The sequence below is a fragment of the Lepidochelys kempii genome, chromosome 4 (assembly GCF_965140265.1).
Source record: "Lepidochelys kempii isolate rLepKem1 chromosome 4, rLepKem1.hap2, whole genome shotgun sequence".
Taxonomy (NCBI): Eukaryota; Metazoa; Chordata; order Testudines; family Cheloniidae; genus Lepidochelys; species Lepidochelys kempii.
Window position 1 is genome coordinate 127,436,417 of NC_133259.1, and position 13,413 is coordinate 127,449,829.

The window sequence follows — 13,413 nt, forward strand, 5'->3', positions numbered from 1 at the left end:
CTTCTTCTTCCCACATCTTACATAGTGAAGCTGGATGTTGGATGATGGCCAGATGGGTACTCATGGAATGTTGGATCACAGTGGATGTCTCTTGACATCAAATAAGACTAAGCCAGCTCAGTGGCTCACAGTGGGCATTTTTCTTTATTACAGAGGCAAGGTGGGTGAGATAGAATCTTTTATTGGACAAGCCTCTGTTGGTGAGAAACAAGCTTTGAAGTTTACACACAGCTCTTCTTCAGGTCTGGGAAATATACTCAGAGTGTCACAGCTAACTACAAGGTGAAACAGATTGTTTAGCATAGATAGTTAACACATACTTCAAGGAACCATTTGAGTGGGGAGTTAACACCTCTCCAGTCATAAGAGGAAAGGAGAAAAAAAGCAAGGGGGGTGGGTTATAGATGGTTGTAATAAGCCATAAATCCAATGTCTCTATTCAGTCCATTCATAGGAAAGTTGTGAATTTAAGATTGTCTTTTGAAGGTGTTGTGCAGGTTTCTTTTGAGATTGAGGATTGAGAGCTCAAATACAGATAGTTGTGAAGAGTGTTCACCCACGGTGATGTGGTCTTTTTATCTTGCATTATTTTCCTGTGCAAGTTCATTTCAGAGTGTAGTGATTGTCAGTTCACCCACATAGGACAACCCATCACTCTCACAGATCTTGGGAGACAGGCCAGTCCTTGCTTACAGACAGCCCCCCAACTTGAAGCAAATACTCAACAGCAACCACATAGCACACAACAAAAACACTAACCCAGGAACCTATCCTTGCAACACAGCCTGTTGCTAACTGTGTCCACGTATCTATTCAGGGGACACCATCATAGGACCTAATCACATCAGCCACACTATCAGAGGCTCTTTCACCTGCACATCTACCAATGTGATATATGCCATTATGTGCCAGCAATGCCCCTCTGCCATGTACATTGGCCAAACCGTACAGTGTCTACATAAAAGAATAAATGGATACAAATCAGACATCAAGAATTATAACATTCAAAAGCTAGTCGGAGAACACTTCAGTCTCTCTGGTCACTGGATTACAGACCTAAAAGTGGCAATTCTTCAACAAAAAAACTTCAAAAACAGACTCCAAGGAGAGACTGCTGAACTGGAATTAATTTGCAAATTGGACACCATTAACTTAGGCTTGAACAGAGACTGGGAGTGGATGTGTCATTACACAAAGTAAAACTATTTCCCCATGTTTATTTTCCCCCCTACTGTTCCTCAGACGTTCTTGTCAACTGCTAGGAATGGCCCACCTTGATTATCACTACAAAAGGTTTTTTTTCTCTCCTGCTGGTAATAGCTCACCTTACCTGAGCGCTCTCGTTACAGTGTGTATGGTAACACCCATTGTTTCATGTTCTCTGTGTATATAAAATCCTCCTCCTGTATTTTCCACTGTATGCATCCGATGAAGTGAGCTGTAGCCCACGAAAGCTTATGCTCAAATAAACAAGTACTCGTGTTCTTTTTATAGTTGTTATTGGGGCATTTAGTGCACTGGACGAGGTACACCACATGTTGTGATAGGCATGTGTAAGATCCACAAATCTTGAAAAGTGAGTTGTGGGGGGTGCTGATCAGTGTAGCAATGGAGCTATGTCGACAGGTTTTTGCATCTGTTGCTGTAGCAGGGTCTGGTGCCGGTTTGAGTTAGTATGTCCTGGTCTGTGTGCAGCTTGCCTCTGATGATTACCTTGGCCTTCGAGAGCATGTTGCTGCCATCACCCAAAGGAGGTGGTGTACCCATCTCTCCTTTCTCCACCTGTGGCGTTTCTAATGTACCCCCACACACTTCCCCCTATGAGCGCCCTGGCTGCCTCATCCCTATGGCTTAACTTTAAGGGGACACTGGGCAAGACCTGAATCCAAAAGGCCTCTCTATAGCCTTCAAGGCTGCTATACAAGATGGCTGCCTATGAGCCACCTCAGCCTCCTTTCCATACTTCCCCGATCATCAGCCTCCCTTCTGATGCGCATGGCTATAGCATACCGTCAGTAGGCGTCAAGCCCTTCCCTGTGTGCCCATGCGCAGACAGTCATACGCAGCACGCCCGCAGGTGCACTTGGCAATGTGCGCTTGCGCAGAACAGCTCCGCAAGTACCCCCTCCCCCTGTGCTATATCTGAGTACGCTGCTAACCGCACGTATAAGTGGCCCTCGCACACCTTTTGCCTACATTTGAGATCCCTCCGCCAGTCGCGTATGGATCCCTCTAGTCACAGCCAACCTACCTGAAAAAATCACATGGATGCTACTAATTACATGTTGAATGTTTTCTATATTGGCTTCTGACTCGGGACCCCCAGAGAGTGGAATGGGATCCGGGACTCCTTTATCTGGGGTCGGCGGAAGAATCACCGTCTTCGGAAGTATAGCCTCTGAAAAACCGAACCGATGAACTGCGAGAGCTAACTCCGCCCCTCGGCCAATCCGAGACGGAGGCTTGCCGAGTGCCCCGCCCCTCGGGCCGGGCCGGGCCAATGAGCGGGAAGAGCTCGCGGGAGGGCGCGTTGAGGGGTGTGTGTGAGTGACTAAGAGGGTGTATGCAATGCCCGGGAGGCTTGGTGGGCGCTGGGTGCTGTTTGTGCTCGGGCTGAGGGGGGGACTCTTTGGGCTGTTTCGGGGGCTTGAGCGGGACGTGCTGCCCGGGGGCTGTGTGTGCGGGGGGGAAGCCGGTGAGGGCTGGGTGCTGAGGAGTGAGGTGGCGGGTGCGGGGCTCGGCGGCCTCTCCAAGGAGCTGCCCGCTCAGCCGGCTCCATTGACGCCCCGTGACTTGGCTCGTCTGTTCCTGCTGAGGAGGGCTCGCCGGGAACAAAGGGGGGCTCGGAGGTTGGCGTCTGGGAGCGGGACAGGTTCCCTCAGGGCTGCGCAGTAGCTGCGGCCGTTCCGTTCTCCCCACCTGCGCGGGCGTAACGCGGTCGTGTCAAAACTCCCCCCGGTGTCTACGTTTAAACGGCGACTAACTAGAAATTCTCCCCGTCCTCTAACAAGAGCGGGAAGCTCCGCTCAGCCTCGTCTGGGCTTGTTGGGGTCGGCGTGCAGCTGTCCCGGAGCGCTTGCCTAAGGAAGTTACTGCTTTGTTCGTGTTGCCTGGGTCTCTTCTGCGGAGAACAGGGCTGCCCAATGCGCTAGGATGGTGCTCAGGCTGGAGGAGAGCTGGCCCTTGCTCGTAGGGAAGAGGTTCCTGAGCCTGTCTGAGGAGGAGAACAACGGCCCGTGGGACACGGCTCACGTCTCTGAATGGCCCTGGAAAGCGGGCAAAATCAGGGCCGTTTCGCACCCAGATGTTTCCAAACGGGACTTGAAGGTAAGTTCTGTTTATGTAACCGTTCTGGGGAGATGAGTGCAATATGGTGACTCTCTTGCCTCTTGGGAACACGCATGTGTTTCCATCTGTTTCTCAAAAATTGTTCTGGACTAGATAAATCTGTCAATAATTACTTATCTGTTTGAAAAAACCTATATGCTGATGTCTATATTTTCAATCTTCTGGAATGTTAAATACGTGTACAAAAAACTCTCTAAATAGGTATAGATTATCTGTCTTCTCCTACCACATGGACAAAGTTTGTATTATATCCTACCTGTTAAGACGCATTTCGGCACACTTCACTACTGCAGTTACAAATTTTGTTTCAATGGTGAATGTCTTCCTATGACTACAGTACATTTATAAGTTTGAGGGGTGGGGTGATGCTTTTAATGTTGGTAGTGGCTATTGTTGCAATACCTTAACACTTGTTGACCGTTGTCGCTGGTATGATAAGTGTGGACATTTGCTATTCATGATGTTAGGTGGTCATGAGTTTAGATGGTTCTCACAGTCAGAAAGCATCCCAATGGCAACTGTTACAATTACTTAAATGGCAGAATACTGGGAAGTATTAAATTGTATAAGAGGACAGCTAAAAATATGCATGTTAGGTGGAAACAAGGTGTTAACACCATATGACCAGTTAGCTCTTCTTGGGCCACAGCTGTTGTATTACGGGAAGCATCTGCTAGTGATGGACTTCAAAGTAGTAATGGAGTTTTATTGTGTGTAAATTTTATATTTTCTTCTACTTTTGACTTGGTGGCAGACTGCCTTGTTTCATGACTCTACTTCTGCTGTGGTTACCTTCTTTTAGTTATATGGTTTTCCCTTGCTTTCTTAGTGGGAGACCCTGACTGCGTCTGATAATCTGAGGAAGTGTTTGTCCCTTTTCCTTTCAAGACAGTTACTAAATAGTTCTAATTGACTAATTTCTCTGTGGTTTGTAAACTTTGGAATTACACTACAGACCAAGCCTCAATTCCAGAGGATAGCATTTTAGTCATATCTAGTGTGCTGGGTGTAGAGTTTTGCCCATGTATGGCATGTCAGGGGAGGTATCAAAGCCTTGTATGGTTTGGGGAGGAGAAATTGCTGCAGAGTGCTCTCTGCTCAGCCCTCTCTGATAATAGAAAGGAAAAGGAGCAGGTGCTGCTGGGGATTTTGCAGAGCTTTACTGCGAGACCTGTAATTGGTTACGGCTCTGCTAGAAGAGATTAACTCTAATGCATTCTCCTCTCTCCAGTAGAAGTGTTAGTGTGAAAAGTCACCAGGATGGCAAGGGAGATGGTTGTAATCATAAAGAGCTTTTGTACAAAAAAGCATACAACCCACCGCTAGTCTCAAAAGAAAAGGGAGGGGGTGTAAAAGGAATCTATAGCAAAAGCTTTCAGAGTGGTGGTGAACTGAATATCCTTGTTGAGGAACAGAGAGATTTGAATTGCAGTGCTTAGTCTGAAGAGAGACATGGTGGGTGAAGTAACATCTTTTATTGGATCAACTTCTGTTGGTGAGAGACAAGCTTTCGAGCTTACGCACTGCTCTTCTTCACGTCTGGGAAAGAGAGTCACAGTTTAAATACAAGAGGGAACAGATTGTTTAGCATAACTAGTTAACACATATTTCAAGGGACCATTTAAGGTGAAGTGGTCTATTAACCCCCCTCCAGTCATGGGGGGCAGCTAGACACGAAGGCTATGTCTAAACTGGCAATTGAATGACAAAACTTTTGTCTTTCAGAGGTATTTAAACACCCCCATCACCCGAAAGACAAAAGTTTTGCTGAGACAAGTGCCAGTGTGAACAGCATGCTGTTGTCAGGAGAGCTGACAAACAGCAGCTATACTACACAGCTTTTAGCGGCACAGCTGTGGCGACAAAGCCATATCGCTAAAAGCTGTGTAGTGTAGACAAAGCCTTAGGCTTTGGCTACACTAGCACTTTTGTTGGTAAAACATACGTTGGTAAGGGGTATGGGGCGGGGGGGAAAACACACCCCTGATGGACAAAAGTGCTGGTGTGGACAGCACTGTGTGGGCGAGAGATGCTGTCCCGTGCCATAGCTACCGCCACTCATTGGGGATGGTTTAATTATGCCAGGAGGAGAGCTCTCTCCCACCTGCACAGAGCGGCTACCCAGGAAACCTTACAATGCCACACCTACATCAGTACAGCTGTGCCGCCGTAAGGTCTGTAGTGCTACCCAGGAAACCTTACAATGCCACACCTACATCAGTACAGCTGTGCCGCCGTAAGGTCTGTAGTGTAGACATAGCCTAAAACTCATGGACTGAATAGAGACATTGTTTAGCATAACTAGTTAACGTATATTTTAAGGGACCATTGAAGGTGAAGTGGCCTGTTAACACCCCTCCAGTCATGGGGGGCAGGGGAAAAGAAAAGGGAGGTTTAGTGGGTTATAGATTGGATTTATGGCTTGTATTTAGCTGGGATGCTCTGAGTACATTTCCCAGCCCTGGAGAAGAGCTCTCTGTAAGCTTGAAAGCTTCTCTCTCTCACCAACAGAAGTTGATCCAATAACCTTGTCTTGCTTGTATCCTGGGACCAACACAGCATTCAAAACTGCATAGTGCTTGGTCTTTGTAATATTTTCACCTTTAACTATTTGTTTCAAGTAATACCAAATGTAAAATTGTCAAAACATGTTGTTTTCCAATTGCTGATATGTTGTTTTGTCTAAACTATTAGTAACAAACAACCTAGTGTTTCTGCTTATCCTGTTTGCTTATTGTCTGCTATTCAGCTTGGACAGTGAAAAGATTAGTCAGTTTCACTCTTGTTTCTGTGAGTTTGACTTTTGATTCTCATGTTATCACAGTGCTGGGTTGCACACTCTAAGGGATGTTTCACTCAAAACTAAATCATTTAGGTTTTACAAAATATTCTCAAAAATCAGTGCTACAAAGACTTTGCCCTAACACCTCACATGTTGTCAGATATTATGGTAATTGGGAAGGGGGCTTGTAAAAACCTATATGGAGTGCAACCTGTAAACACAGTTGCATGCAAGCAATAATATATGCATATGCAGGAATGGAGGCAGCATTTTTTGTATTACGTTTTCTCTTCCTTTGTCCACATCTATCTTCATGTTCCTTACCAGGCATGAAATGACATCCCAAAACCAGTTCATCAAGCTACCATATTCTCCTCACTCAGAAGGGAGTAATATTTTGTACTTTACTTTTTTTTTTTTAATTTTGTGCAGATCTTGGGGAGCTGTTAAATTTAAAAAAAAAAATCGGATCATTTAACTTTATTGCTGTATATGTTAACTATCTTTCCTCACTCTTTTTGTCGACCCTCTTCTTGCAATACATGCAAAATTTAAGTTCCTCTGTGCAGAGACTGATCTTTTCATATGTTTCTGTAAAGCAGCTAACACACTTGGGTGCTGTAAAAATAGAAAGTGAGAATTGAATGATGTTCTGACATGGTATTAAAAAAACCCTACATTTTAATAGGCTTTTCTTCTGTATTAAGATAAACATTGTTTAAACTCTCAGCAGCAGTAGTGGAGCTGTTGAAATACATTAATTTAAAATTAGAATGTGGCTCACTGTGGAGATGGGTAAGTGATATAGAAGACTGGAATTTTGTGGTTAAAGATGTTGCATAACATTGACTAGGTTGGAATTTAAGTTTCTAGTTTTTAATTTAAAAATAGAGCAGTGTAATTATTGTATAGTAATTGTCCAATTATTGCATTTTTGTCACACAATGAAACATTTTAGTAAGAATAAGTGCTTATAATTAAACTTAATGGTTGGGTAAGGTAAAAGTGGCATTCTCCGTCAGGAACACTATCCCCGATAATGTCACGGCTAACCTGGTGGCTGAACTTTGTGACTTTGTCCTTACCCATAACTATTTGACATTTGGGGACAATGTATACCTTCAGATCAGCGGCACTGCTATGGGTACCCGCATGGCCCCACAGTATGCCAACATTTTTATGGCTGATTTAGAACAACGCTTCCTCAGCTCTCGTCCCCTAAAGCCCCTACTCGCGCTATATTGATGACATCTTCATCATCTGGACCCATGGAAAAGAAGCCCTTGAGGAATTCCACCATGATTTCAACAATTTCCATCCCACCACCAATCTCAGCCTGGTCCAGTCCACACAAGAAATCCACTTCCTGGACACTACAGTGCTAATAAACAATGGTCACATAAACACCACCCTATACCGGAAACCTACTGACCGCTATTCCTACCTGCATGTCTCCAGCTTTCACCCTGACCACACCACACGATCCATCGTCTACAACCGCATTTGCTCCAACCCCTCAGACAGAGACAAACACATACAAGATCTCTGTCAAGCTTTCTTACAACTACAATACCCACCTGCAGAAGTAAAGAAACAGATTGATAGAGCCAGAAGAGTTCCCAGAAGTTACCTACTACAGGACAGGCCTAACAAAGAAAATAACAGAACGCCACTAGCCGTCACCTTCAGCCCCCAACTAAAACCCCTCCAACGCATTATTAAGGATCTACAACCTATCCTAAAGGATGACCCAACACTCTCACAAATCTTGGGAGACAGGCCAGTCCTTGCAACCCCGCAGTCCTTGCAACCCCGCAGACAGCCCCGCAACCTGAAGCAAATACTCACCAACAACCACATACCATACAACAGAACCACTAACCCAGGAACTTATCCTTGCAACAAAGCCCGTTGCCAATTGTGCCCACATATCTATTCAGGGGACACCATCACAGGGCCTAATAACATCAGCCACACTATCAGAGGCTCGTTCACCTGCACATCCACCAATGTGATATATGCCATCATGTGCCAGCAATGCCCCTCTGCCATGTACATTGGTCAAACTGGACAGTCTCTACGTAAAAGAATAAATGGACACAAATCAGATGTCAAGAATTATAACATTCATAAACCAGTCGGAGAACACTTCAATCTCTCTGGTCACGCAATCACAGACATGAAGGTCGCTATCTTAAAACAAAAAACCTTCAAATCCAGACTCCAGCGAGAAACTGCTGAATTGGAATTCATTTGCAAATTGGATACTATTAATTTAGGCTTAAATAGAGACTGGGAGTGGCTAAGTCATTATGCAAGGTAGCCTATTTCCTCTTGTTTTTTCCTACCCCCCACCCCAAGATGTTCTGGTTTAACTTGGATTCAAACTTGGAGAGTGGTCAGTTTGGAAGAGCTATTACCAGCAGGAGAGTGAGTTTGTGTGTGTATGGGGGTGGGGGGGATGTGAGAAAATCTGGATTTGTGCTGGAAATGGCCCACCTTAATTATGCACATTGTAGGGAGAATGGTCACTTTGGATGAGCTATTACCAGCAGGATAGTGAGTTTGTGTGTGTGGTTTTTGGGAGGGGGGTGAGGGGGTGAGAGAACCTGGATTTGTGCAGGAAATGGCCCAACTTGATTATCATGCACATTGTGTAAAGAGTTGTCACTTTGGATGGGCTATCACCAGCAGGAGAGTGAATTTGTGTGGGGGGGTGGAGGGTGAGAAAACCTGGATTTGTGCTGGAAATGGCCCACCTGATGATCACTTTAGATAAGCTATTACCAGCTGGACAGTGGGGTGGGAGGAGGTATTTTTTCATATTCTCTGTGTATATATAAAGTCTGCTACAGTTTCCACGGCATGCATCCGATGAAGTGAGCTGTAGCTCACGAAAGCTCATGCTCAAATAAATTGGTTAGTCTCTAAGGTGCCACAAGTACTCCTTTTCTTTTTGCAAAGACAGACTAACACGGCTGTTACTCTGAAACCTGTCATTCTCCTCAATGCAGCCCAGAACTGTAAGCCACTGAGTTACCTTTCTGCCTTAGCAAAAGTGAACTTTGCTGGGGACTGTTTTCTGCTCCCTGCCACACCAGGGAATTGTAGCAGCAGCTCCTGCTCTTCAACCAGGAGGATCCACTGTTCACAGGCTCATAAGGTGCTGTTTCTTATGTCCCCTAAGTGATGGATAACTAGAATGTCTTTTTGCTTCCCCTTATATATTCCAAAGTCCAGTGTCTTTGTATCAGGAAGATTTCCTGGGGGTGCAGATTGGTAAATCCAAATTCCTTTGTCTAGGGTAGATTTGATTTATGCCCTGCCTTCAAAACACATTTTAAGAACATTTTCAGCACACACACACATGCGTAATTCTTTATACAGTAGAACCTCAGAGTTACAAACTGACCAGTCAACCACACTCTTCATTTGGAACTGGAAGTACACAATCAGGTAGCAACAGAGACCAAAAAAAGCAAATACAGTACTGTGTTAAATGTAAACTACTTAAAAAAAAAGGCAGCATTTTTCTTCTACGTAGTAAAGTTTCAAAGCTGTATTCAGTCAATATTCAGTTGTAAACTTTTGAAAGAGATACTGACGTTTTGTTCAGAGTTACAAACGTTTCAGAATTATGAACAACCTTCATTCCCAAGGTTTTTGTAACTCTGAGGTTCTTCTATATACAATTTATACATACATCACACAATGATGTTCCTGACCAGCATATCCCAAGTTTATATATGATTACGATACATTTTTCGATACATATTATGACAACAGTGTCTTATAGATAGTGGCTGCATCAGGCCTGATTATGAGTTACAGTATAGTGGGCCATCTGCCATCGGGCAATGAAGGGTTCTTAGGGTCACAAAAAAAATTCTTTCATAGCCCTTGCCTTGGTCTTTCTTTTCCTTCTATCTAAACAGCAATCTGATGGTCATGTCCTAGATTTTTAACTTCTCCCCCATTCCTCTAGGTATGTGTGGAGTTTGATGGTGAGTCATGGGAGAGAAGAAGATGGATTGAGGTCTACAACCATAAAATGAGAGGATTTCTAGTAGAGCAAAAATTGGTACTTGCTGAACGAAAATCTGAAGCCAACTCTACAGATACTGTTCAGTGGCCGGCAATGGTAAATATACAAATTGGCTTGATCAACTTCACTTCAGTATTTGAGCTGTGAAGGCAGTATTTCCTAGTTCTTGGTTTTGTAGGCTTCAGAATTTGTTTTTATTGTGATCAGTAGTCCAAAAATTAGAATTTACTGTTTTAAAAACCTCTAATCTAAAAACAAAATCCAGCTTCACTAAAATGGCTGAATGCTTTTTTGTGTGTAGCACTCTTTATGCACCCATGTGGGAAATCTGAAATTGTACTAAAGCTTAGTTCTGTAGCCATGGGTAGGCAGGGTCTCTAAGCATTTGAGAGCAGTATTTTCCATTCTTGTGTTGAAGGGATGCCTTGTACTGCCTCATAGTGGATCTCTGACTATTTCTAGGATTGTGTTTTGGAGTGGGAGAGATGTTTCAAATCCTTTTCCCTTCTCTAATTTCCCACGGGTACTACTTCTGAAGGGGTTTTGGTGAGAGATGGAAAGGTGATCAGGCATTGAAGATGCATGTTGTTTCAAGCCTTTGTCCTAAATTTCTCATTTTACGGTCCCCGTGGCTCAGTGCTCTGTAAACTTTCAATTTCTGTGCCCATGTGATGATTGCCTGCTTTGGGTCGTTTTGTGAGGATTGAACCCTGGATCTCATACACTCAAAAGCATGAGTTTTAACTGCTTGAGCCAAAGGACATAAATTCTCCTTAGGTAGGAGCTGTAGCAGATTGATTTACACTTTATGTGGACCAGTCAGTAGATCGTGGAAAGGCCCTTTTTCTGGTAATATGCATTTACTTACCCACTATAGATTTATTTTACTTTTTAAATTCTTATACTGTCCTGGTATCCATGTGTCTGGAAAACTGAATACATCATCCAGTTTTCAATCTGTAGTGAAGTATGGTTGAGGGGAGTTCAGTAATCTGTACTGTTGGTATTCTAGGGAAAAGTACTAGTACCATTGGATTAGAGTTCTGTCAAACTTTAGGAGTTGTGTGGCCTGGAGTCCTTTGATTTCCTTAAAAGGTAATGAGATGGAAGAGATGATTAACTATTTTTACTGATACAGATGGAGTTTAGAACATTCTGTTATGCAGATCAGAATAAACTACTAGGCTACTTGCAGCATTAAGGTAGTCTTATGCAGCCAAACAACTAAGGGGTGTTTTTTGGTTATGCAAATTAATTCAGCTTTTTTTAGCTCAGTTTTGATAAGCCTGCTGATATTAGCATTGTTTATTTAAAAATCTGCTTGTGTGTAAATTGGAAATACAGTACTGGGGAAGTCTGCTTTTCACTTGTTTCTTGAATTTGTGGATTGTTATCATAAATGCTACAGATACATTATACATATTTTCATGGTGGCACTGGAAACTATCTAAATTCTTAAACTTTTTGGACTACAGAGCATCAAATGGGAAGTACAGCCCTTACATGTATCTGAATGCATTGTATAGCCCGGGAACTTATTTATTCAGTAAATACATTTAGGTATAGTCTTTTCTATGATGTATTTTTAGGTACACAGTGTAAAAAAATTCATAAGTCACTTTAACAAGGAATGCTGTGGAATTTTAAGGCACAGTACTATGGTCTGTCTTGCAGGACTGTTGGTTAATATTTGTAAACAACTTTGATCATGAAAAGTGCTCAGTAAATAGTAAGTAATTGTATATTTAAAAATGATGGGACAGACCTCACCTAAATTTAAACTTGCGCTTACATTCACAATTTAGTTCTGGAAACTTATGATACCTACAGTATTGTCTTTTTGTTCCATGGCATTAAGCTTACAAACATCATTCTCAAACCTCTGCTAACATCAGTGTCAGTGAAATGCAAACATCATTCTCGGATGTGTTGTGATGGCCAAACAAGGAAATAAGAATGGTATTGTGACAGGATACTATTTGTAGCACCCTAGTCACTAAGGTTGCTGCAATGCTGGGAAGATTGCAAGTTTATATGAAGTCAACTAACCAGTTTCTGTTGGGGATTACTGACACCTGGGGGTAATTGGCTCAGTAATTGGGTGTGTGTGTGTATATTTGGGAAGAACTGGAAGTACTGTGGGACTTGGAGAATGAGTTAGGGAGGGGAGAGAGATGTGGGTGGGAGTCAGTCTCCTGCGGGATACCTGAGAGTCCTTCTGGTATCCTTTTAAATTGAAGATTAAAAAGCACCTGTGGTAAAAGGGAAACGGCCCTTCTGCGTTCCTTGATAGGAGACCAGAAGACCAGGATAGGCAACTATATTCACAGGGTATGTAAAGGGATGCCCTATGGCAGCCACGTTAGTTCCATCTTTTTTCAAAATACAGGGGCAAAACACATTCCAAATGAAAAAGGACAATAAGCAGGAAAAGTACTGTTTCTAAAATGCTTGCTCTTGTCTTTCAGGTTTACAAATTCTTATTGGACAAAGCTGGTTTAGGATCCGTGGTTTCTGTACGCTTTCTTGGTGAAGAGAGATGTGTGTTTCTTTCTAAAGACCTTTTGAAGCCTATTCAGGTAACTTTATTCGGACTGTCCTGCATACAGTAAGAGGGCTCAAGCCTTATTTTGTCTAGTGTTCACTGCTGAAACATTAAGTGAAAATTTGAAGCATGTCCACGTTGCTATAGCTCATGGAAAATCTATCCTTAATACTGTGTGTTGTGTTAAAAAAACTACTGATGGTAGCTCAGGACGTAGCCATATAAGAGAGCTTGGTGTAGGAATAACATTAGGCTTCTAGCTTTTCGGGTTGATGAACCATTGGTATATCATGATGGTAAAATGGGAGGTTCTTTCTATATGGCCAGTTGACTTATGAACACGATTTCCATTAGCATTTAAGGAGTTGTGTGCATATATAGAAGGGAGAATAGATAACAAATCTTACTAGGAAATAGAAACGTTCCACAACAGTTAGGATAGGAAGTGGTGAAGAATATTTTTTCCATTTGAAACTACAGGTGACGTTTTAATTAGAACTGTGTGAAGAACAATAATTCCATTTCATGGAGGCTTTCAAACTTTGGTTTCATTCCAACTTGAAATTTCTGGTTTTCATTCCAAAATGGAAACAAAAAAAAACATTTTTGAAAAAACAAATTTTTATAACATGCAAATGAAATTGTCTGGAAGGATTATGGGAAGCAGAGACCGTTGGATTGCTGGCTCCCAGC

General features: G+C 42.9%; 1 protein-coding gene across 5 annotated transcripts in view; it reads left to right on the forward strand.

Annotated features, from left to right (window-relative positions):
• The first annotated feature begins 2,691 nt into the window (after nucleotides 1–2,691).
• KDM3A (lysine demethylase 3A) overlaps nucleotides 2,692–13,413 on the forward strand; it is a 51,055-nt gene continuing 40,333 nt past the window's right edge. For 4 of the 5 annotated variants that reach the window (XM_073342865.1, XM_073342868.1, XM_073342867.1 and 1 more), the window contains exons 1-3: nucleotides 2,692–3,327; nucleotides 10,116–10,271; nucleotides 12,644–12,754. In XM_073342865.1, coding sequence (XP_073198966.1) covers nucleotides 3,154–3,327; nucleotides 10,116–10,271; nucleotides 12,644–12,754 — 441 coding nt within the window. In that variant the 5' untranslated portion in view covers nucleotides 2,692–3,153. Of the gene's footprint in view, nucleotides 3,328–8,893; nucleotides 9,294–10,115; nucleotides 10,272–12,643; nucleotides 12,755–13,413 lie in introns of those variants that run through there. The other variant, XM_073342869.1, reaches the window with a different exon arrangement.